This window comes from Python bivittatus, unplaced genomic scaffold (assembly GCF_059951505.1).
Source record: "Python bivittatus isolate LINGU-HERP-01145 unplaced genomic scaffold, Pbiv_v1 ctg000070_np1212, whole genome shotgun sequence".
NCBI classification, from domain to species: Eukaryota; Metazoa; Chordata; class Lepidosauria; order Squamata; family Pythonidae; genus Python; species Python bivittatus.
Genome location: NW_028277034.1, coordinates 41,202,649 through 41,226,093, shown reverse-complemented (window position 1 = coordinate 41,226,093; position 23,445 = coordinate 41,202,649). Strand labels below are relative to the sequence as shown.

Genomic DNA, 23,445 nt, shown 5'->3' with positions numbered 1-23,445 from the left:
GAAATTTTGGATCCCTACTGAAAAGCCACTATCTGTACTTCTGTTATATTAAAGCAATAAAAAATGCTGGATAACTTATGTGGGACAAACCCCTATATTTTATATAGCTGAGCATGCCCTAGAAAAGACTAGGTATTGCAAAATAAGCTCCCTGCCCTTAAAACTCAGATTAATTTTTCACTGACATCATGAGCGTTCAGCTTGATTGGGCAAAACATCTCCCCATCTAAACAGAGATTGGTATTTTACTTCTGAAGAGGATACCTCTTCAAAACAGTTTTAGAAACTCTTCCAGACCACCACCACCCTTTCTATAATAGTCCCCAAGCATATTCTAGAACCTACTTCTACAATAACTTGATACTTCTTTAAATTAGATTGACCTTACTGATTTTATTTCAAAATCTGTGAGTGCAGTTGAGGACTGTCTTCTTGCTTTAACTTCTTCCCAAATGAACACATTTTTAATGGCTGTGTTATTATATTTTTACAAAATTATGTATTGAGTGGTTTCCAATATATAAACTCTGTGTGATGTATTTATGTGAAGATGTATTGCTGTGAAAATAACCTTGAGAGACAGGAGGAAGAGCTGAAGCCTAGACAAAACTCTGATAAACAAAATCTGAATCCAAACCAGAAATGTAATTTGAGAAAGCATTTCAGAATTGACTTTCCCTAGTTCTTTGGAACTTAAAGGCAGGTGAGGGGGGAAGTGCTTTCAGACTTACATTTCAACTCTTTGAGGTAGTCTAGACCAGTAAACCAAAATCATGAATACTAATATTACTTATATTGCAAGGTTATAGTAACAGAATCTTGCAAATCTGAAAGCGCTTCCCCCCTTCCCTGCCTTTAAATTCCAGAGAACTAGGGCAGGTCAATTCTGAAATGCTTTCTCAAATTACCTTTCTGGTATGGGCTCAGATTGTAACAAACTGTTGACTAGGCTGTGGCTCTTCCTTCTGTCTCTCAAGGTTATTCTCATAGCCAATTACAGAAAGTATGGAATAGACACATATGAAAGATGAGTATACAAGACTCATTCTAAGCAAGTCATAGAGGCAGATGAGTTCATTCTGGAAGATTTCAATTTATGGAATGAGTACAAATAGCCAAATGAAGAATAAACTCCAAGAAGACTCAACAAGGAATGGCTCTCAGAACAAGAGATAGTTTCCATCTGGATGAGAAATGGAAAAGTGCCAGGTGTTTGAGAACAGTACCAAGACAGGATTGGCAAGCTTTGTCAGAAATTATAAACATAGATGGGACCATACTTTGGAGCCATCACAAAGAACACATCAGGTTTCTCACGTTGATTCTTCTAGAACTCCAACCTAGCCTGGCCAGCTAGGCTTTGTGTTGGGTAAATCTGTATGTGTGCATGTGTAGTTATGAAGCTTTTAGTTTAGAAAATGAATAAAAGTTGTAAATCTGCATTTGCTTTTGCTTGTCCCGAGTTCATGGAAAAAATAGGTCGTACTAGAAGCACTACAGATGTTATAAATACTTTCTATGTAATCCACTGGATATCAGCTGCAGTGCTTTAAAATTTCTCTACATATTTATGTGCAAGACTACCCAGTTACTCTCCATCTGCATACTCAAAATTTCCACAAGTTTTTTGTTAAATGCTATAGGCCTACCCTTGCAGCAGGAGAATCCCAGTATAGTAATTATGATCCACACTTGGACTGGGAAAGCCCAGATGCAAGTCTCTATTCCAGCACAGAATTCACTGGACAACTCTTGCCTATACATTCTCTCAACCCAATTTTCACAAGATAATTATTGTGAGGATAAAATTAAAGATCTTTATGTAAAATGCCTTGAACTCTTAGAGGAGTGGGCTACATGGTAATAAATAAACCTTCAAAGTTTTTTTTTCTTTCAGTTATTCACCTGAATGCAGATTAGCTTAAAATTGGATAAAAGACAGAAAGCCTTTCTCTCTACTTCCTCATATCCAGCCCTACTGTTCTCCCCAACCAATTTGAACTATGCTTGCTAGAAGACAGGGATCCCTAGCATAAGTACTTAGAACATATCCAAGGCCAAGAAATTAGCAAAAAGAAGCCCATTACCATTAAAGTGTGAGAGAAAGAAACAAGATTTAAACCAAAAGAGCACTGTATATAGCGAGCTGGATTGCTACATTCTGCAGTAGCTGATCTTCTTCACTATTAGGGCTTCTTCTATCAGCAAAAAAGCAACATAACAATCCAAGCCTTATCCTTGACTAATCTGCTGCTCCTCCTAAGTGCTGGTCACACTTCCAGAGATTTATTGCCATGACCTGGGTGAAGTTCTGACAGGAGTCCAGTGTAATTCTTCCCTGCCCTTTGGGAACTTAGAAGAAAAGTCACCTCCTTGTCACCAAAGTCATAATTCTATGAATACTGCTCATAAATTTGTAACAGCATATGTTGTCTTGTAATTCGAAAGATTTGTATGAGGTGATATTTGTAAGAGCTTATTATGTTCTGGGACTGAACCTGGAAATATAAACCAATCACATGGTGGCTGCCAACTTCTTGATTGCATGTAACAACTCTCTCTCCTCCCAGAAATGCTAGGGATGGCAGCTTTTCAAAGGGACTTTAAGAACATATTGCTTACCATATTTTTCCGACAATAAGACGCCCCCATGTACAAGACGACCCCCACTTTTCCAACCCAAAATTAAAAAATCAATATTTTAAAGATAGTGCAGAACACATTTTTATTTAGTAATTAGTTAACATTTACCTGATACACTCGGTGGGAGGAGGTCCAAACCGTCTCTCTGCAGCTCTATTTCCAGGCTCTTTTGCATAACTGATTACATTCAATCACGAGTGAAACTGCCGATAGCTTGTCTCTGCAAACAGACTTCCTCCAATTGGTTTGTTCAGCATCAGCTGACGTCAGTTACATCAGGCTCGTGATTGGAGGAAGTCTGTTTGGGAGACAAGCTAATTCACTCATGATTGGAGGCTAGCAATAGGAGGAAGCCTCTCTGCAGAAACAAAGTATGGGCAGTTTTGCAACCGCGCGATTCTCGGCTGACTTCCTTGAATAAGACACCCTTCAGTTTTTAGGGTAAGGATTTTAGAAAAAAGTATCGTCTTATAGTCAGAAAAATACGGTAAGTCTTAGGCCACCCAACTTTAATCATACACCATGTGTTTGGAAGACACTGAAGGCTGATACAAGAATCAAATATCTGAACTGTGTCAGAATCCTGTGAAAACCTCTGTCCTCTTATTAATGTCCAAATGAAAACATCACAATTGGCCAGAATTGCCAGATAACTCCCCTCTAAACTTGGAACGAGATTTATACGCTTATCAAGAGCAAACCAGCTTTATCCTTTAAACGTGCAGATAAACAGTTTCTGGCTTGCAGAAAGTTAATTTAGATATGAAGCAGGAAAGTCTTCAGTGTGTGCACTGAGTTGAAAGCAATACTCTTTCTTTTAAACCTTGTAATATTCAAGCAACACATTTGATTGTTTTTAAATAGAACAAGATGCTTAGTTGGTTTTATTCCATCTGGAATCTGTACAATTATATATAAAAAGATTACCAAGATGTACAATCTCTTCTTTGAGAGAAAAATCTGCCCTATAAAATAGTGACATTTATTTATGTAGCCCATTCTTTCTCCAAAGGATACTTGATTCTCTTTCCACCTAATTTATTTTCAGTGAGATAGCTTAAGTGGTGAAATACTGTAGTGAGTATAGAAGATGGTCTTGAAAGACAGAGAGAAGATCCATTACAAAGGTAATAATCAGATAAATGAGACTTGAACCTAGGCCAGAAAATGGTTTATGAAAATGTCTTAGGCAGTCCCCACCCCACCCCCAATTCACATAAAGATAAAAGAGGAAGGAAGAGAAGCACATTCAGATTTGCAAGGTTCTATTACTACAGATGTTCTAATAAAAGTAGCTTTAGGTCTACACTGTGTCTGTTTCTGGTCTACTTTATAAGGCTGAAAAACATTGAGGTCAGCTGCTAAGCTATACAGGATCCTGTATGGTTAGTACTTAGATGAGACTACCAGATAATACTGAGGCTGTAGAATAGACTGGAACATTGAAAAAACATTTCAAAAGACAATGGCAACCCATTTCCATATTGCTGCCAATGGACGTGTCCAGAAAGCAATCAAGAGTCAAGCGTGATTTGAAGGAAAACTTACTTTAACTGGGCTTATGTTACTTTAACCCAGCTACTTGACACCATCTAGCTGATCTTGACTGAACCTGAAAAAGTCAAGCAAGACTGAATATTTGGATGGGAGGCCTCCAAAAAATAACAGAGCATAGCTAGACTACATGTTGAAAAAAAGCTAGAAAAAGCTATGGCCAACGGCATCCATAACAATACCAAGAGAACAACGTGGATATGTCCCTGAGGTCACTTGGAGTTTTACTTGTTGGAAACCTTCCTTCATGCTAAACTTCTTGGTGGAGGTGGATTTCAATCTGGATTTGCTCAGTCCTTGAGCAAAGCTAACCCACAATGGATTATGCAAACAGAAACCTAAACTGAAATGTGTATGTACTATGTACTGCATTAGCATGGTGCTTTCAAAAAATTACTGTCATGTTGTTCCAAAAATAAAAGCAGCAATATCCTGTGAAGTTCCTAAAAGCCAGCAAAAGGGAACAAGAAGTCTATTCAGCTTTGTTTCCAAACAGGGGCAAAATAATAATATACCTTTTTCCTTGGCCATTATTGAAAAGCTAACTTATTGATGCTGACTTGTGACTTGAAGCTAATTGCTTTTGTATGCAGGCATTAAATCATTCGGATGTAAGAAAACAAGCTGACAGCCTTACAACTTAAAGAGTCGTCCGAAATAGATTCAAGGTAATTTAAAATCTAAACATGCTTTGACTGCCAAATATGGTCACCAGGGTAAAGAAACCCCCAACCTTTATGTATTAAGATCTATATGTTACCAGAACATCAGTGCTCTCTTCCTTCCAAGCAGTCATAAATCCAAAGAATGCAAGAGGAGGTTCTGTAGTACAGATTCTACAAAGGATACAAATTCTGCCCAGAAATAAAAGGTTTCTCTAGAAAGAGAAGCAAATTAAGAATTGCTTGCAGCTGGAGAAGAATCTGCTGGCCCACCATTCTCTTAAATAATTCTTAGTAGGATTGCAGACACAGATCTGAGTGCAACACCTCCTCACAGTTCCTCCATGACATGAAGGAACATCCTTTTTCTAGTAGAAGAGTGGCCATGCCATTGTTTGCAAGATGGAACAACCAACTGAAGCAGATCTGTCCTGTCCTGAAGCACTTCATATGAGACAGCACAACAACACAACAGTGGCAAATTGTTAGGATCCTCACACCCATACTTCTTAGACTTGAGCCTGCCAAGAGACATGAGCCAAGAAGTAAGAGTACTCAGTTCAGAGATTCTTTTACAGTTATTGGCTGTGAGGATTTTTGTTAGTTTTCACTGGGTCACCATAGTGACAGGAGTAGGGATATCGCCTCCTTCACCTTGTCACTAGCCAAGGCCAGGGAGAGTAGCAGTGGCTGGGCAAGTATGGAATTGTGTATGTTGACTTTGGAAAAGGGAACTGTTTCAGGCTGTGGTAAGAGGACACAACCTGAATTTAGGTTCAACTTCCCTTGTGGCTCTGACTATTCTTGAGAGCCTTTCTTATCAGCTGACCATATGCATATTCTCAGTCTTCTTCCACAGCATTCAGTGGTTAACTCTTCTTTTTGGCAAGCATACTGATCTTTATTAGGTGAGGTATATTTCTACCACAGGAGGGAGGAAAGGACTGGAGAAAGCAGGAGAGCTATGGGGTAAGGGAGATATGACAGGAGAAAGAAGGCTTTCAAGGAGAAGACGACAATGTCACATCAAAGCCATTGCCCCCAATTCAGCAAAAATATGGGAATCTTATTGGGAGACACTGTGGACTGAAGATGCTGCTAAGTGCCACATTGCTACATGATAAAAATCAGACCATTCAGGTCTAATCCAGAATGTGAAAGCCCATCTGGCATGTATTGAGACTTGGGTAGATAAAGCAGGTCAGCAGATGGCTTTATCATAGTTCAGACCACAAGATTATAGGGTTTTCTAACAGCTTTATGACCAGGGAGGCAGAAATTCAATAGCTTTTCATGCCTTCATCCCTCTATTTCAACTCTACTAAATGATTATATAATCATGCCTCCAATATTCACAGTAAAATTGTCAACTAAGATTGATTTGGTGGGTGATCAACAACACAGGGAACTGGAGAGGCTAATGATATACATCTGGAAGTGAAGGAGATTGCTATCATTCCTATTGCATGATCATCTCATTGTCATTTTTAGTTTTCAGGCATAAGTTTTTTCCCGCTGGCATTTGTAGGTTTATTTTGTAGATCAGTTTTCCACTCTATTGATATTTTCAACTATGCTTTAAATGTTAGTTGTTTTTTACTATATTTTCACCTGCTTTTTGTTCTTCCCAAAAGGTCCAAAACTAATAAATGAAAGAAGAGGCTTGTGGATTGGACCAAAAACCTATTTAGTCCAGCAATCTGTGTCACAGAATGGCCAATCAGGTGCATTCAGGATAGCTCACAATCCTTAACTTTCAACTGATGCTCCTATGCAGTAGTAGTAGCCTTTCATGTTTCCTCCATCTACCCCATTAACTGCTTTTTAATGACTTTTTATAACAGCCCCAAGGCTGATAACTAATGGGCTGATCCCCATACCTGCTACCCTGCTAGCATCAAACTACCAGGTTTTTTTGGAAATAGCAGTTGTTCCACCAACACGAAGGCTACCCTCCCACACGCACACGACTCATTCTGCAGAATTATTGGGGGGGGGGCACCAGAAACTTTTGGAGTATACTATTTGAACCCCATATCTGAGGAGAAAAAAAAACAGTATACTAATTTGTTTCACAAATGTCCTGCTTTTCACATTGGTATGCATAGTGCCACAGAATTGAGAAAAATTAGGCTTCAGATCTTTCATTTCAAACAGAAACTTCTTTAAAGAAATCCTTCACTGGAATTTTAAACAATGGTACAAAAGCCCCAAGTTATTTTATCTTTTTCAAGTAACATTTTGTTTAGACTTAGAGGGCAGACTTTCAGTTTAGCTTATTTGCAATTTACTTTATATGTCCGGAAAGTCTCCCATTTGCCAACATCTGCCCATTTCTGAGGCTTTTGTAGTCTTTGTTTCACTGGTTTTCTACACACAACAAACAGGCATTAATCCTATGAATATCAGGGGATCATTTCTAAAATCAGCCCTACTTCAAAGAAAAGAAAATAAATTAAACCAACAGGGACGCTTTATAGGGGAAGGAGTTTTAAGCATTTGCTGCTGCTGTGATTCCTATCTCAATTTTTCCCACCCTCCAGAAAATATTTGGGTTTCTTTTTTCATGGTGAATAGCAAGTACAGGATGGGGAAGAACACCAATTGGAATTATTGCAGAAGTACGAGTTAAAGCCTCCCTCTTCTCCTGCTACAACTTGGCGTCCCTATCCCCACTAGCTCTTTTTTAAATGCCAGTCGTGTTAGGAATGATCAACGTAGTCACAGAGGGTAAAACCTTAAGTAAAGTACAAAAACGACTGGAATTGCTTAAAGAACACAGGGTGCTAGTATCCTCTTATGCAAGTACAGTAAAAAAAAATAAAATCAATAGTATAACTACACTGAAAAGTTAGCCCCACTTATTTCCATGGGACTTACTCTCAAATAAGGAGGTAAAATTTGCAGCCTGTTTCATTTTGTTAAAAGTCTGATATCTTTAAGTCACTTCCAGCCTCTCATGTTTTTGGACTTAGTCACTTTCCTTCAATCTAGTACTCTAGAGATGCTTTGAACTGCAATCCCATCACCCATCACCAAATCAGGCTGCACTTGGCTACAGGCTGTAAGGTGTGTTTCAATCCAACATGAGAAATTGTTCAGGCTTTCTCAAACTGTGCTCCACAAAAGAAAACTTGAATGGTCGTCATGAGAAACAACAACAAAAGTTCACTCAAATGCAACCAATTTTCTATCGCTGTAGCTCTTGATTGGGGGTCCAAGAATTTTTTTTTTTTTTTAACTAAGAGTTCTGTGACCTGAAAAAGATAGAAAACCCACATAAAACTATGCCATAATGTAGAGGTGGACAACTTCCCCTAGATAGGGCTTCATGTAGTAATACACTTCCCCCAACCATCTGAAGGACCTCAGAAGGACTTCCAAAGACATAGTGATGTCACCAGAAAGGATGACCCAATTTTTCTGGCTGAATGAGGGAGCTAAAAGGAAGTTATATAAATAGAGCAAACTATTCCAAGATCCTGAAATCATGTTGTGAAATTTCACTGGCAAATTGGCTGGATTTCAGCAGCACAGTTTTAGGCTCTGGGGTAGGTTTATGTATACAAATGGCAGTGTGTGTCTTCCAAAGACTTATTTCCATTCCATAACTTAACTGCAAAATAAGATCAGCTGTAACCAGGAGTCATAATGGAGCTGGAAGCTTTACAGAGACAGAGAATACCTACCTATGCAACAATGTGTAGTTTCACACAAAGCCACCAGCAAATAAACCCATTCAGTTTGGGTTCCGCAACAGGACAACACAGCACAAATAGCTGTCAAGACATCCATCACCACCACTACCACCCAAAACAGTTCAGCAGCTCTCCAAAATTGTTTTTTTTTTAAATTATAATTACTATTGACTGAAGCCTCACACTAGAGATTTGCCATCTGAGAATACCAAAATCTCCAAATATCTCACAATAAGATAACTCAATTCTTGCATGATTTTCAGCAATTTGAGTGAAAGCCCTTGAGGTGTGAAGCAGATGTTGATCCCTGGCTTACTACAATGTACAAACTCAGCAACAGACTCAATTCCATCAATATCTTGGACATGACAAAACTATGACATTGTAGATAAAATACAACCTTTTTTAAAAGAATTAGATGAGACTACTATGGCTTAAAGTAGAACTAGGCTAGGGAACAATAAAATACTCACTTTCTCAAAAAAAGAAAAAGTTACCTAGTTGTCCTACCATCACAAATATGAATTAGCAGCCATATTTTAAAAATGGTTTTTTAAGTGGTTATCACTATGAAGATATGCTCTCAAATAAATCACTAACATTTCATAATTATTATTTTAATAACTGACATTAAGGAGGAAGCAAGATTCTGACCAGCGGATATCTTGCCACATTTGTCCAAACACTTGAAGGTTGGAAAAAGCTAGACATCTTCCTTCCTCCAGACTTCTGAAAGATCAAAATTTGGAGAGAACAAAGAGCTTTTACTGTATAAAAGAGAGATGGAACAAGGATTCGGAAGCTCTACCTTTGCCAAATGGGTGTCTCAGAACTTTCCATCACTCTGTATTTTGTCTGGCCAGCTTGATAGTAAGGAGTGGCAAATATGTATGTATGAACGTGCATGTGCATTTGACAAGCTCATGCAATTGTATTTCAATGAAGAAAAGTTGATTTGATTTAAATCGTTGTCTCATTTCAGCCTTGGCAGGTGCATAGGGTCTAAACTGTGACACAGTGGCAAAGTTTTTAAGATTATTCATAAAAAAAAAACCAGGGTCTGACAGTGAATATGTTCCAGAACAGAGCAGACTTTAGGCATGTCTCCCTGATCCTGCAATTTGAGACTCATTCAAGAGCCAAGAAAAGGCTTATTAGTGTCCATATTTTTGTTAAATGCATCCATCCACTTTCAAGATTTGCATCATATATGCAATAGATGGTGCACTGATTTTTTCGTATTATTAAATATGCTCAGACTAAGAAATGGAACCCTTGCTCTTTTCTACTACATACAGTCAGATGCTATTTAAGCATTCCCACTGTTTTAAATGTACCCAATACCTGTTATGCACGTTAACATTAGAGGAGAAAACAAAGCGATTTAAACAGTCTGTGGACTGCAAAGTAAACTTGGAGATTTAATTATGGATTTATAAACTGACCTTCAAAACAAATGCTTTCCCAAAGCATCTTGCAGAAACATTTTAAATTGATGCCTAAATAGCAGCATAAAACGAGTCCTTATAAAAGAATTATAAAAATATAAATATAAAATATTTATTATACATATAAATTTATATTATATGAATTATATAAATATAAAATTATATATAATTTTAAAGTTTAAAAGAGCAATTTCTTTGGAAAGGGCATTCCGAAGCTTAGGGGCAACCACTGGAAGGACTAAGGTGAGAAACCCTGGAAATACAAACTTACTCCTATCACAGTCAAAGACCACAACACAAAAGACAGTACCCACCAAGCCAGACATCTCATATAATATCTGGGAATTAAGGAAACCAAAACTGAATGCATCTCACAGAATCACAGAGGGGTCAATTCCAACTCCCCGCTTAGTGCAAAATTACAAATGTAAGCAGTCCTGAGTTGTCCAGCCTTGACCAGAAGACATCTAGAAAGCCCATTACTTCCTTTGGTTACTGATTTCAATACTGGATTCCTCTTACTATTAGGAAGTGTTTCCACCAGCACTTATCTTCCTGTAACTTAAGTTAGAAATTGAATAACTTATTCTATGGCTTGTATTCTGGGAAGACAGGGAACTGTTCTTGAGTTTTAGTTTCTGTGACATCTCTTTAGGTACTAAGAACTGGAAAAGTGCTGTTAAATTTCTCAAGGCTGAAGAATCTAGTTCATTCAATATCTCCTTACAGGATTTAGTTTGTTTCTTGATTACTCTCACTACACCCTTTTCTAAATCTGCTCAACTATGCCTGAATCTTTAAAATGTAGTACCCAGAACCACACACAAAACTTAAGATGGGGTCCAACCAATGCAGACTGCAGTGGAACTATTATTTCTATGGTGTGAAAAGTGATGCAGTCTAAAACTAGGTGCTTTTTTAGCACCTATTTCAAACTGCTGGCTCCTATTCAGCTTGTCATCAAGTACAAATACAAAATATTTTCACAAATCTTGTTATCAAAGCAAGTATCCTTCATTCTATATCTATGCATTTTATTACTGTTTCTAAGTGAATAAATTTGCACGTTAAATGTCATTATTTTCAGATTACTTCTGTTTTCTATCCAAATCATCTTGAATTTGCTTTCTGTGTTCTAAAGTCTTAGAACTAGCCTATCCAATGTTGTGCCAATGCAAATTTGGTGAGCACTGCTTCTATTTCTTCATTCAAGTCGTTCATGAAAATTTTGAAGTATGCCAGACTCAGGACCAACTCTGTGGCGCTCCATCTGATACCTCGCTCAAATGTGATGAGAAACTCTTGATTAGCACTCAAGTATGGCTTTCAAGCCACTGTGAATCCACCTAAAACACATGCCACCCAGACCATATTTAATTAGTTTACTAATATGAGATACAGTATTGTCAAATCCTTTTCTGAAGTCAAGATATATTAAGTCCACAACATTCCCAAAATCTACTAAGAGAGTTATTTGACCAAATAATGAAGTAAGAATAGCTTAGCAATGCTTGTTCTTGGCAAATCCATGCTTACTTCTAGTAATTAATATAGCATTGTCAAGGTGCTTACAGTAATCACTTTATATTCTATCTTGGAATTTTCCTAAATACCATTGTCAGACTGATTGGTCTCTGGTTCCCTGGAGCCTCTTTTTTTCTCTTACAGAAACAGTGGTGATACTGTATTTGCTCTCCTCTGATCCATTGCTTGCTCTCTAAGATTTTTCAAAAATAGAGTTTGATCAATAAACCATACCTGCAAGTTCTTTTACTACCCCAGAATGCAATCTATCTCATGCTGGAGACTGAATTCATATACCAGCAATAAGTATTCCCAAGGTTTCTATCAAACCTAAGCTGGAATTATACTTCTTCAACCAGCTCTTTAACAACTGCCAAGAGGAATGTATATCCTCTTGTCAGATAGTAGCAAAGGAGAAACTGAGTAGTTCAGCTTTTGTTTCTTATTTGTTGCCCTTGTCACCTTCACTAAACCCTGGCATACTATTTTTTTTTCTTTTTTCACCCTACCTCTACTCTTTTTAACCTTCATTAACCTCAGTTTATTCTCAATATTAGCTTTCCTGATACCATCTCTACAAATCCAAGCTACTGCATGTTCTCTTTCTCGGCAATTTATCTCTTTCCGTCTTCTGTATATATCCTTTCACATTTTTAATAAGTTTTTAGGATACTCACATTGGCTTTTTCCATTTTTTTCTCAATTGAAATTGTGCTTTTAATAACTCCTTTTTGAGGAATTTCAACCTACCAAGTTTCTTCTCCTACGGTTTTTTTTTGAGGCAGAATCCTACACATCACACAGCTTATTAAAGTCTATTTTAGTTTTGCTTACCATCAAATTCTAGGAGTACATTGTCACTCCCCAGTTCTTGGGGAAATTAGCTGAAGAAATCTGGCTTAAAGCTAGTCAAGCTGTACCTCTAGCTAGATCAGTGGTTCCCAACTTTTTCTATGCCCCACACTCCTAGGAATTGTTTGATTAATGTTTGCACCCCCTACAAAAGTAATATCACATTTGAAGATGAAGAAATCTAATTTCTAATGTGGGTGAACAAATTGAACTTAAACAAATAAGCTTTTAACTCAGTGCATAAAATTGTCACACCCCCTGAAATTCCATCTCGCACCCCCTTGAGAGTGCAGGCACCCCAGGTTGGGCACCCGTGAGCTAGATTCTTCTGTCTAAAACCATGGCATCATCCATAATACTAAGAACTTATGAATCTGTATCACTGCCCAGATTTAGTTTCCTACTCCTATGTTACAGCAGCACACAAATACTGCAGAGAAAGCTTGCAAATTAGTTTGACTAAGACCTTTCAACCCCATCAGATGTAGTTGGAGAAAATGAAGACTTAAAATTAATTCTTCTTCCCTCAGTAGGTTCCTCTAAGGTCACCTTGCTAGTGATGGCCTCTCTTGCTTTATTCTTAGTCTTTTATTTGTAATTCCCAATTTTATTTCAATTTTTTGCATCAACTTCTGGCAGCCATTTTGTGGGGAAAGAGTTCTATAAGGCAAAAAAACAGAACAGATGTGCAAGGCTTAGTAGTTTAGGGAGATATTAATAAGGACACAAGAAACCTCTTGATAGCTTTCAGCCCAAGAAAACCTTCCTAACATTTAGTTAAGGCCAGTATCAGAGGCAGCATTATGCTTTTTCCCAGAGTTTATAATAGCGCCTGGCAGGAATAGAAGACAGAGGTATCTGAATGCTGGTAGGGGCTGATTGACTAGAATGAAGACATTCTTTTCCTCCAGGGATAGCCAAACTGAGACAAGAGAGCTATTATGTACGGCTGCCCTCCATCTATACCATGTATGGATTGCTGAACATACCATCCTAGTTGTGTGTCTTCTCACAGTCTATTCCGCAAAGTATCTGAGACTCTGTAGTTTCCTAATGAAGGGAAATCCAAATGGGCTGATTTCACATGCCACACTATGTCGGACCATGGTTTGTTTGGTTTTGATTTAGCACAGTCTGCAAATTCAGACATTAGAGTTTGCAAACCAGGATTTTTGGTTCAGCACTATAACCTAAGTCACACAACATTCTAAATCATTATGCAGCTTGATTATTTCTGGTGTCCCACATTGTGCAAACCCAGCCAAATATGATTGCTTCAGTACACTGTGATTAGCAAACCCAGGACTACAAGACACTGTGTGAGCGTAGGGAATTTTATACCTAAACATCAAAAGAGGGTGAAAGTTATCTTATTAAAAATACTAACAAAATTCCAACTGTATTGGAAGCCCTTCCAGATTCACAGCATTTGCACACATTCCATTTATTAGTGGGAAATCCACTCCTTTATCGTATTTTATTTTCTTTTGGATTTCCCTTCACATCAGAAACATTATTTGTATACAGGGCATTGACTGCCAAAGCGAACGATGAAAATCAAACTCATCCCATCGATTCCAAAAAACAGGAAGATGAATCCCATCTTCCACAAGTCCTTTATCTGGCAGCACTTCTACATTATGCCACCTACACGTCCACACTTGTTCTTCTTCCATTTCAGCAAATTGTGAAGAATTGGCTATGCCACTTTCGAAGTCTTTTCATATCTTTTGCCACACTGGATGAAAACTAAATCAACCTGAAAATGCAGCTGCCACACCAAGAAACTCACATTAACATCAGTGGGAGCTGCTTGTAAATAAAGACTGCACAGATGAGGCCTTGAATGTTCCAAAAACTGGGGGGGGGGGGGAGAGGAACCTTCTTAGTAGTGCAACTGCTGCAAAAGCCAGGCATGAAGCACACTTGCAGCTTTGCACACTAATATTCTTCTGTGCTTTTTAGGATAGAGAATCAACAGTAAAGGAATCAGCAGTCAAGAGATATGGCGCAGACTAGCATTTGGTAGAGTGGCAATGAAGGTCTTGGAAAAGATATTCAACTGCCATGGCATAGCTATACCTACAAGGATCAGGACTATGCAGATGTGTTTTTTTTTTCTGAGATACTCCACAGAAGTGAAAGTTGGACTTTGAAGAAGCAGCATATACTGACTATTGGAGCTTTTGAAATTTGGTGTTGGAGAAGATTCCTGAGAATACTGTGGACAGCCAAGAAAACAAGCAAATGGGTCATAGAATCAATCAAACTCAACTTCTCACTTGAGGCACAAATGACCAGGCTCAAATTATCATATTTTGGACACATTATGCAAATTATAGTTGTCTTGAGAAGTTTATAATGCTGGGAAAGCTGGAGAATAAGAGAAGAAGAGGATAAACAGCAGGAAGGTGAACAGACTGAATTACAGCAGTCATGAGTGCACCGTTGGAAGACCTGAAGGACCAAGTTGGGAACAGATCGCCTTGGAGAATTTCTAAACCCAGTCACTGTGGCTTTAAAGTTATGGTTTAGTAGGTTGGAAAAACTCACCCAATTCTGTGGTTTATAGGGAGAAAAAAGCAGTATAACTACTGTCAGGTTGAGGACCACATCAGGATTCGGTGGTTTGTCATGAAGAAGGCTTATGCACAGGGCCATGATTCATTTGGGGAGAGGGCTCAAGAGTTTTAAGGGACAAAATGAATGTGTTAAGGATCTGGAAGGCTTTAGAACCTACTATGTCCTTTAAAACTCCCCCAAACCCACAAAAGTGTTTAAGAAAAGAATCCACATTTGGTCCTACCTAATTAGGAGGGACAAAAGTAAACGCTGACAAGGCAGTTTCTTTGCAACCCTGTAATAAACCATGGCTTAGTGTAAATCTAGTCTCAAAATTTAAAAATAAAGTTTTTGGAATCATTTTCCCTAACTGATCTTATCCTTACCTTTCACAGGAGACAAACAAGGAACTTCAGATCTATACAAAGAGTATGTCGCCATGCTTTTGCATATCTCCTGTGGGGTCTATGCAAAAAAATTTAAGGAAGGGGGAAATTTAACTCCAGAACTTCTGCAGGATCATTTCGGAGTATTTTCCTATGCTGTCCTAAGGATAGCACTTCGATGTTAGAATCCTCTAAGGAAGCTTTCAATGGACAAGAACCTAAAATCACAATAAGGAATGGCAGACAGATTAGGATACGCACATGTAAATCTTCAGATTTCAGCCATTGCATTTTCCCAGCCCTTAATCCAGAGCGCATAAATCTTACACTGGGGAAGCTGCCAAGTAAACTGCTGTTACCATAGATTCCCATTTGCCACTAATGAATTGCCTCCAGTCACCGTCTGAGTCCAGCATGCAGTTTATAACCTAGAGATAAATACATCAGCTGCCACTTGATGCAACAACCAAACCACTGAAAGTTAACATGCACATCCTCCATGATCATAACAAGGTGACAGGTCGGACCTTTCAGTATGCTTTGAATAATATAACTTTGGACTGCATACACCCTGCATTAAAGAATAACATTAGTTGTTTTTCCCCACTCTATGTATTCACTTTTTGTACCAAGAAGTTCAGCACCATGCCCTGCTAAACTGTGCACACCGCATAGCTCACTTCACTTCATGATTTAATCTTAATAATTTTGCTATTGCACTTTAAGACAATTAAGCAAATCTCCAAAGTTGTATACAGATACCCAGTGTGAGAACATATAAAAATGTTTTGTTTTATGTCCTTAAGTTATTGACTCGGACAAACTGATACCTTGCAGGTGTACTGCGAGACTGCATTAGAGTTTTAGCCATTCTATTCTCTTTTATGCATATATTCCAGAAGTCACTATGTGCCTGTGACAGGCTACAGAAGGCCATACCTCTCTGTGAATCTATCACACAGACATGACACCTGTGCTAGCCAAGAAACTCACATCTTTCTAGTGAGCTGTTCAGAGTATGAGTTAGCTTAGTCCCCCAAAGGAATAGGAGAAAGTGCTGAGCTGGCAAAAGAAGGTAGAGTCTTAAAAAACAAGAATGCACTCCATGGAAGAAGTAGGAGAACTTTGATGGAGAAAATGTAATGGCTGGCAACCTAAGATGGAGGTAGAACAGTTGTTGAAGATTTGGTATTTTACCAAAAATAGGTCTGCCAACCTGAGAGATGTGTGCCAGCCAGTACCTTTAGACATTTTCTCAACTCAGAATAAAAAAAGTTAGAGTCTTTTGCAACAGCAGTGTACATACACCTGAAACCCAAATTACAAAGTACATGTATTTGCTATTAAAGATCATTTAAGCTGTATAACGTTCACTGGAGAAAAAAAGGTCCCTTTACAATTCATTTTAAATTTCAAACTGTGGCTTATCTCCTTTTCTGCTGTTTATCAGGAAAACAATTATGAGAAGAGTGGACCGCCTAGGCTTGGCTTCTCTAAATGTAAGTCACCTTGCTAAGAAATGTTATTGAAATGGAAAGTAGGTGCAGTTTGTCTTAACTAAAGAGGAAAATATATATTCAAGAAGTGTTTTGCACTATGTCTTTCATCAAACCCTAAGAATTCACAAAAAAGCCTGTACAGTGCCATCTGTCACAAAAGGCAATCTTTTTACTCTTATTTTTATTTCATGGTTTATTTAAACCCTTTCCTCCAATTCAGCTGACCTCCAGTTCTCTGGTAGATAAAAATGAGCAAGTGCATTACCAATAAGAATGTCCACTGCAGCTTCCCTGATCAAATATAGTTACCATTCTAATCTTTTTTATTAAAATATATTTCAAAATAAGCAAGTACTATCATTAATTGTCCTGGCAAATAGAAGGGGTAGAAATGGAAGCAGTAACAGACTTCATTTATTTGGGCTCCAAGATCACTGCAGACGAAGACTGAAGCCATGAAATTAAAAGATGCTTGCTCCTTGGGAGGAAAGCTATTGCAAACCTAGACAGCATATTAAAAAGCAGAGACATCACCTTGCTGACAAAGATCCACATAATCAAAGCTATGGTTTTTCCAGTAGTAATGTATGGCTGTGAGAGCCGGACCATACAGAAGGCTGAGCGTCGAAGAATTGATGCCTTTGAACTGTGGTGCTGGAGAAGACTCTTGAGAGTCCCCTGGACTGCTAGGAGGTCAAACCAGTCAATCTTAAAGGAAATCAACCCTGACTGCTCATTGGAAGGATTGATAATGAAGCTCAAGCTCAGATACTTTGGTCACCTAATGCGAAGGGAGGACTCTTTGGAAAAGACCCTGATGCTGGGAAAGATTGAAGGCAAAAGGAGAAGAGGACGGCAGAGTATGAGATGGTTAGATAGCATCACTGAAGCAATGAGCATGAAACTGAGCAAACTCAGGGAGGCAGTGAAGGACAGGAAGGCCTGGCGCAATATGGTTCATGGGGTCACAAAGAGTTGGACATGACTTAACGATGGAACAAAGCAATAAACAAATCATTAATTGATCCACAAAAAAGCATTAAGGTTTTTTCCCCAACTAGTTTCTCTGAGGCAATATTGTTTTTGCTAGAGAAAGCAGAAAGAACTCCCCCATATTAAGTTCTGAAAATATCTGGCTGTATGCAGAAGCGCAAGTCTTCTGCAGCGACCCTTTAAGAAAAGTTCTGATCTTTTGCAGTACCTCTTAAGCTAACATCCTACCTGCTTTTCAGTAGTCAGCGCTGATTGACATGGGAAATGACCAATTACAGCTATTGTCCTCCCTTTTCCAAGCAGGTCTGTGCTTGGTCTTCCTCTCAAATACAAATGTAACCTTTTTCATCTCTAAGCAAATTTTAAACGTAATATACTAAAAATATAAAATTCAAACAAATATTTTCTTAGATAAATGTATTGGCACTTACAAAGAAAATTTAAGTCAAATTAAAAAGGCAACCTACTTGAACCACTAGAAAACAGGTAAACTGGAAAATGCAACAGTCATTCAAGCCACATACCGTGCACGTGTCACAAGGTTTTCCTGCCAAAATAAAACCCTTTCCTGCTTATAGGCAGGCTTTTAATCACAAGATTTATTCCTCGTACACACTAGCTTAATTTCTGTATAGTAGGGCATACAAATAAAACCTCTAATCATGTTTCCAGCATGAGGGCAAGTAAGTTGAGGTGAACGCAATCCCCTAATACAAATCATTTTAAGGTTTTAAAGGGAGTATAATTAATACAGGCATAGCATGTTCCAACATGTGAAGTCTGCACAAGCATTTCAGTTTAGGATTAAATGATCTACCTGTTCAAATGTGTCATTGCCCCTACAGACACAGTCATCCGACGACTTCCAAAACAAAGCAACACAAGAGGAAACAGCTCAAGCCACAGTCATGGCAGCATTCATAATGACCTGTCTCTAACTCACAAGTTACAGAGTCAGATTCATAAGTTACCAGTTCACATACTAGTGCTGCTCAAGCAAATACTACATCAAAAAATAAACCTAAATATTTACACTAGCCTCAGGTTAAATGCAAATAAAATGTGCATATAAAATGTACTGTGCATTTAACAAGCCTGCAGAATGCAGACTATGCTTGTGCTGATATAACAGAGACTATTCATTAACTTTGCAGTTTACATTCTGATCCATTCTCTGACATCAGAGCAGCAAAGCCAATCAGGAAGTGATTCTGCAGCCTATCAGTAAGATCTCAGCAGATTAGGAATGATTGCCAGATGATATTTGCTGGTCATTAAATGTATTGGTTGAGTACAGGTACCAGATTTTGAAGTATAGGTGGTCCTCATTTAATGACAACTCATTCAGCAACCATTTGAACTTGCAACGGCTCTGAACAAGTAAGTGGTAGTTACGACCAGTCCTTGAAGTTCCAGCTGTCGCAGTCCCACGGTCACTTGATTGTGATCCAGGCACTCAGCAACCAGCCTGAATTTCAAGTCATTTTGAGCACCATTAACACATTTCTAATCTCACACTGAGAAGAGAAAAGCAGCACTTGGAATCATACAAATCAGGTTCCCAGGGAAAATGAACTCCTAATTCAACAGTGCAAGGTGGATGATACTGGAAGATCTGAAAGACCAGGTTAGGGGCAGATCGTCATGGAGAAAATCCATCTATGTGGTTGCTAAGAGTCAACGCCAACTTGATGGCACATAATCAATCTACCAAAATTCAACAATATTTCCCCAGAATTGTCTAGGGCTTCTGCTAAATTCACTACTTTCTTCAGAATGCAGCTGCACACACATACATGCACTTACAGGGCTACAACCAATGATCCAGATGTCCTCTAAAAATAACATCTGTTTCAATCTTTAATATAGTCATGTCAGAAACACAACATTAATTTAATGCAGTGTTGATAGCATAACTAATACTGTCCTTCAAAGCTGGTGTAAACAATATCTAACAAGACTGTTAGACATGTGCAAATCTTTTGATAAACCCAGTATGGTTTTCACAAGACAAGAGTCCTTGGCTTCTAGCAAAGGCCATGCACTTCTCTGCCTTCACACGAGCTTTTGGCTTCCTAGAAAGGACTTGTACAAAACTTACCTTGGCTTTTATTTTCCAGGATGAGACCCACTGACAATGAAGAATCTTGCAATATCAAAATTTGCACATTTACAGAAGCAAAAGCTTTTCTGGATGAGAGCCCAGATTGTTATACCACTGAAGGCTTCCCCTCAGCTGGCAGACTGAATAATAACATTAACACCTTTCTTTTGTCTTAGACCTCTGGTCATGTCTCCATTAACTTTTGACCAGAATGCCAAAAACAATCAAAGCTTGGTGCTTCCTTCATTTCGATATGTAACAGCAGAGGGGAACGGCTTTTAATGAATTTCCCCATATAGCAGTGGAATACTTTATCCAGCTTGCTTTTACAATCACTCAGTTGAAATTCTGTGCACCTTCACTATGTATGTATGAATGTCCATGTTGCTCATGGTTAATGGGAAATCTATTTCCTTTACATAATGCACCAACCATTAGCAGATTTTATGGAATATAGTCTTCTGCAAATCAAGGTCATTGAACACAACAACACTGGGTATTTACTGCAGTTGTTTTTGGCACACATCCCCAACCTAAGGGTCTCCAGACATCTTGGAGTACAATCTCATCATCCCCAGCCAGAGTATTTCTAGTCCAGCCCACCTAGAATTCAGAATCTAAGAAAAGGTCTGGTATGCATACCATCAGCCAACATCCTAGTTCTGACATTTTTACATGAAATGTCTCCTTTCAACAACCCAATTTAGGGAACAATACTGGAAAAAGTGTCAAAATATTGTTTTTACTTTGTTTTTGAGTATAAGGAAGTAGCCAAAACTATCACAAATCGAGAAAAAGCAAGGGAGAAAGTATTTTGAGATAATATTTCAGCACACAGGACCAATTTATCATGGAGCCAGGAAGCCAATTAAAGAATGTCAGACAGGAGGGTAACAAGCTCAGCATACATCTGACTTCCCCAATCTGGCGGTCTCCAGATGTAATAATTTCTTAAACTTGTAGGCTGCCCAACTCTCAATGACTCTGAGCAGCTACGAACCCCAGATGCACAATTTCCAACCAACCTAATTCCCAGATGTTGACTAAGATTATCCAGCACATCTGGAAGGTGCCAGGTTGATATATACACATAGCTTCAAAAAATGCTTCCTCTAATCCTGCCATATGCTAGACACACATAAACACACAGGGGCTTTGTAAATAGTATTCCCTTCTATGCATCCATTTCCATGGAATTAGTGGAAACCCATCAAAATCTCTTTTTCACCTCTCTACACATTGCATAACCCTTTTCATAAAACTACAGAGTTTCTGAGGCTTCCTGACCGAGGGCGAATCATACTTTCTCCAGGGGTATTTTTAAACAAATAATAACTGGAAGGAGCCAAGGCCTAAAATTGGGAAGGAGGTCCACACCTTACCACCAGATCTACCTCGCCAACAGGATAAAAATCTAACACGGGCACTGCTTTCAAAAACCTTGGGGAAGCGGGGGGGGGGGCGGAGGCAGTCACGAAAAGCAAATTCACGATAAAAGACTCTGCGAAACTGTCCGGATTTTCTAGAGCGAACTCAGCCCCGCTATTCCGACAGACAAAGACCCCGCACGCCTTCAACCTGCCAGGGGCGATTCATCGCGCTCCACGCCACGCGCGCCTCCTCTCGCTCTCCCTCCGCGCAGCCCTACACCGCGACGCAGAAACTGCACGATCACGCACGGCTCCCTAGATGAGATGAAACGAATGCCTTACCCAGAAGATGACGTTGAAGCCGAAGATGAAATATTTGATGCAGCAGCTCACTTCGGGGCCTTTATAGTGCTTCCCGGACATCCTTGGGGCTCATGAAGACAGTTTACTCGCAAGCACCGTCGGCCGGGGAGGGGGCTGAGGGAAAGCCGAGGGGGCAGCGCGACCGAGGGCGCAGGAGCCGGGCGCAGGCAGCTGGGGGCAGATTAGAGGCAGCCGGCCGACTGCTGGCGTGCTCGCTCGGCTGCTCGCCGCCCGCAGCGCGTAGGCAGCGAAGGAAACCCGCGTCGTGGCCGCCGCCGCCGCCGCCTGCCTCCACACATCGAGGAGGCCGAGCTGCAGCGGCGAGCACGGACCTCCTAGCCGCGCGTAGCGGCTGCCAGCGATGCCCGCGGGCGAAGAGGTTGCCAGCAGAGGCTCGCCCCCGCAGGAGCCGCGAAGCGCTCGCCGCCCCTTTGACACCGCGGAGCCTCCTCCCACCGCGAGCGCCTCTTCCTCCTCGGCAGAGGCGCTCGCACGCCCAGAGGGAAGGGGCGGCCGGCGACTGGCTGGGCCCGCTTTAATGGAGAGGCGTCCTCGCCAATCCGGCGCAGCACGGAGGTCCAGCTGGCGGCGGAGCAGCCGAATTTAGGTCTCTCCGCCCCGCAGTGGGACGCGATGGCGGCGGGAGGGAGGCTGTTTGGCTCCTTGGCCGGCGTGGCCTCACTGCGGATGGGTTCGTGCAACGGGACAAGCCGTAGCTCGCTTGAACGTGCTTGCCGATGAAGCCAGCATTGGCTCGGTTCATTCGGTACACTAAGGCTCAAATCACGGTTTCCCAGTTGCGAGAGATGGGTCCGCTCCGTGCACCACGTTGCGTTAAAAGCGACATGCATAACGTACAGGACGGTCGCGCTCCTCGCGTCCTAGACAAGCAACGATACGCAGAGCGCAGGAAGGGAGCAAGGGAAGGAGAAATTAAAGGCGTGAAATGAAAGAGCGTAGCTAAAGAAGACCTGGATTACGTACCCAACCCATTCACTGCATCTCCCTAAGCCTTGCTTCCTTAACGTCCTTGCTTCCAGCGCGCCCATTCAAGTCCCGATTTTCGTTCTTTGCTTTTAAGTCCTTTTGTTTTTTCTTTTTCAGGATCTCGTCAGGGCCATCCACTCCAGCCGAGCTTTCTTAGACTTCTCTTTTCTCCGGACCATTGAGAAAGATTCGCTTTGTGATTCGATCGTCATTTATTCTCTCTCTCTAACCAAACCACTTCGACGTTCTGGTTGTCACTCGGTTTTGTATTCATCCCACATTTGTACAGCGCCCATTCATTCTGGACTGTTCTTTTTTACCACGTGCAGTTCTTATTTAAGAAGGACCCTTCCTACAACACTCAAGTGAGGCGGCTTTCTCCTGAAATCACTCCCAGGTAACAAAGTGAGCAGAAGCACACTCCCATCTACAGCCATTTTAGTTCATTTTAACAAATAACTCCTTCTTCGTAACATGGCCATTAACGTGCATATTTCCCCATTTTCCCGCCTTTAGTCAACATCCTAAAAATAGTTCGCATGAAGTGCAAATCCAAGTCAGCCTCACTCGGGCGCCGTAATGTGGAGAAGGGGCCCGAATCAGCTTGGAGAGTTGGGGGAACCTTGTGGGAAATACTAATGCTTTGGGCTGCCTTATCAAACGCATTCTCAAAGCAGTAACTAAATCAAAAATAAAATCATTGCACTTCCATTACCAAACTCTCTCGAGCTCAGCTGAATTTATTGCTCAGGAGAAATGGACAGGATTGTGCTCTCAGAAGATAAGAAAACACATTATGG

General features: G+C 40.0%; 1 protein-coding gene across 2 annotated transcripts in view; it reads right to left on the bottom strand.

Moving 5' to 3' along the window:
* The window catches only part of TSPAN5 (tetraspanin 5), a 78,136-nt gene extending 56,037 nt beyond the window's left edge, over nucleotides 1-22,099 (bottom strand). Inside the window, exon 1 of one of the 2 annotated variants that reach the window (XM_088133036.1) lies at nucleotides 21,638-22,099. In XM_088133036.1, the coding sequence (XP_087989162.1) occupies nucleotides 21,638-21,718 (81 nt within the window). In that variant the 5' untranslated portion in view covers nucleotides 21,719-22,099. The remainder of the gene's footprint in view (nucleotides 1-21,637) is intronic. The other variant, XM_007426321.3, reaches the window with a different exon arrangement.
* Between the last annotated feature and the right edge of the window lie 1,346 nt (nucleotides 22,100-23,445).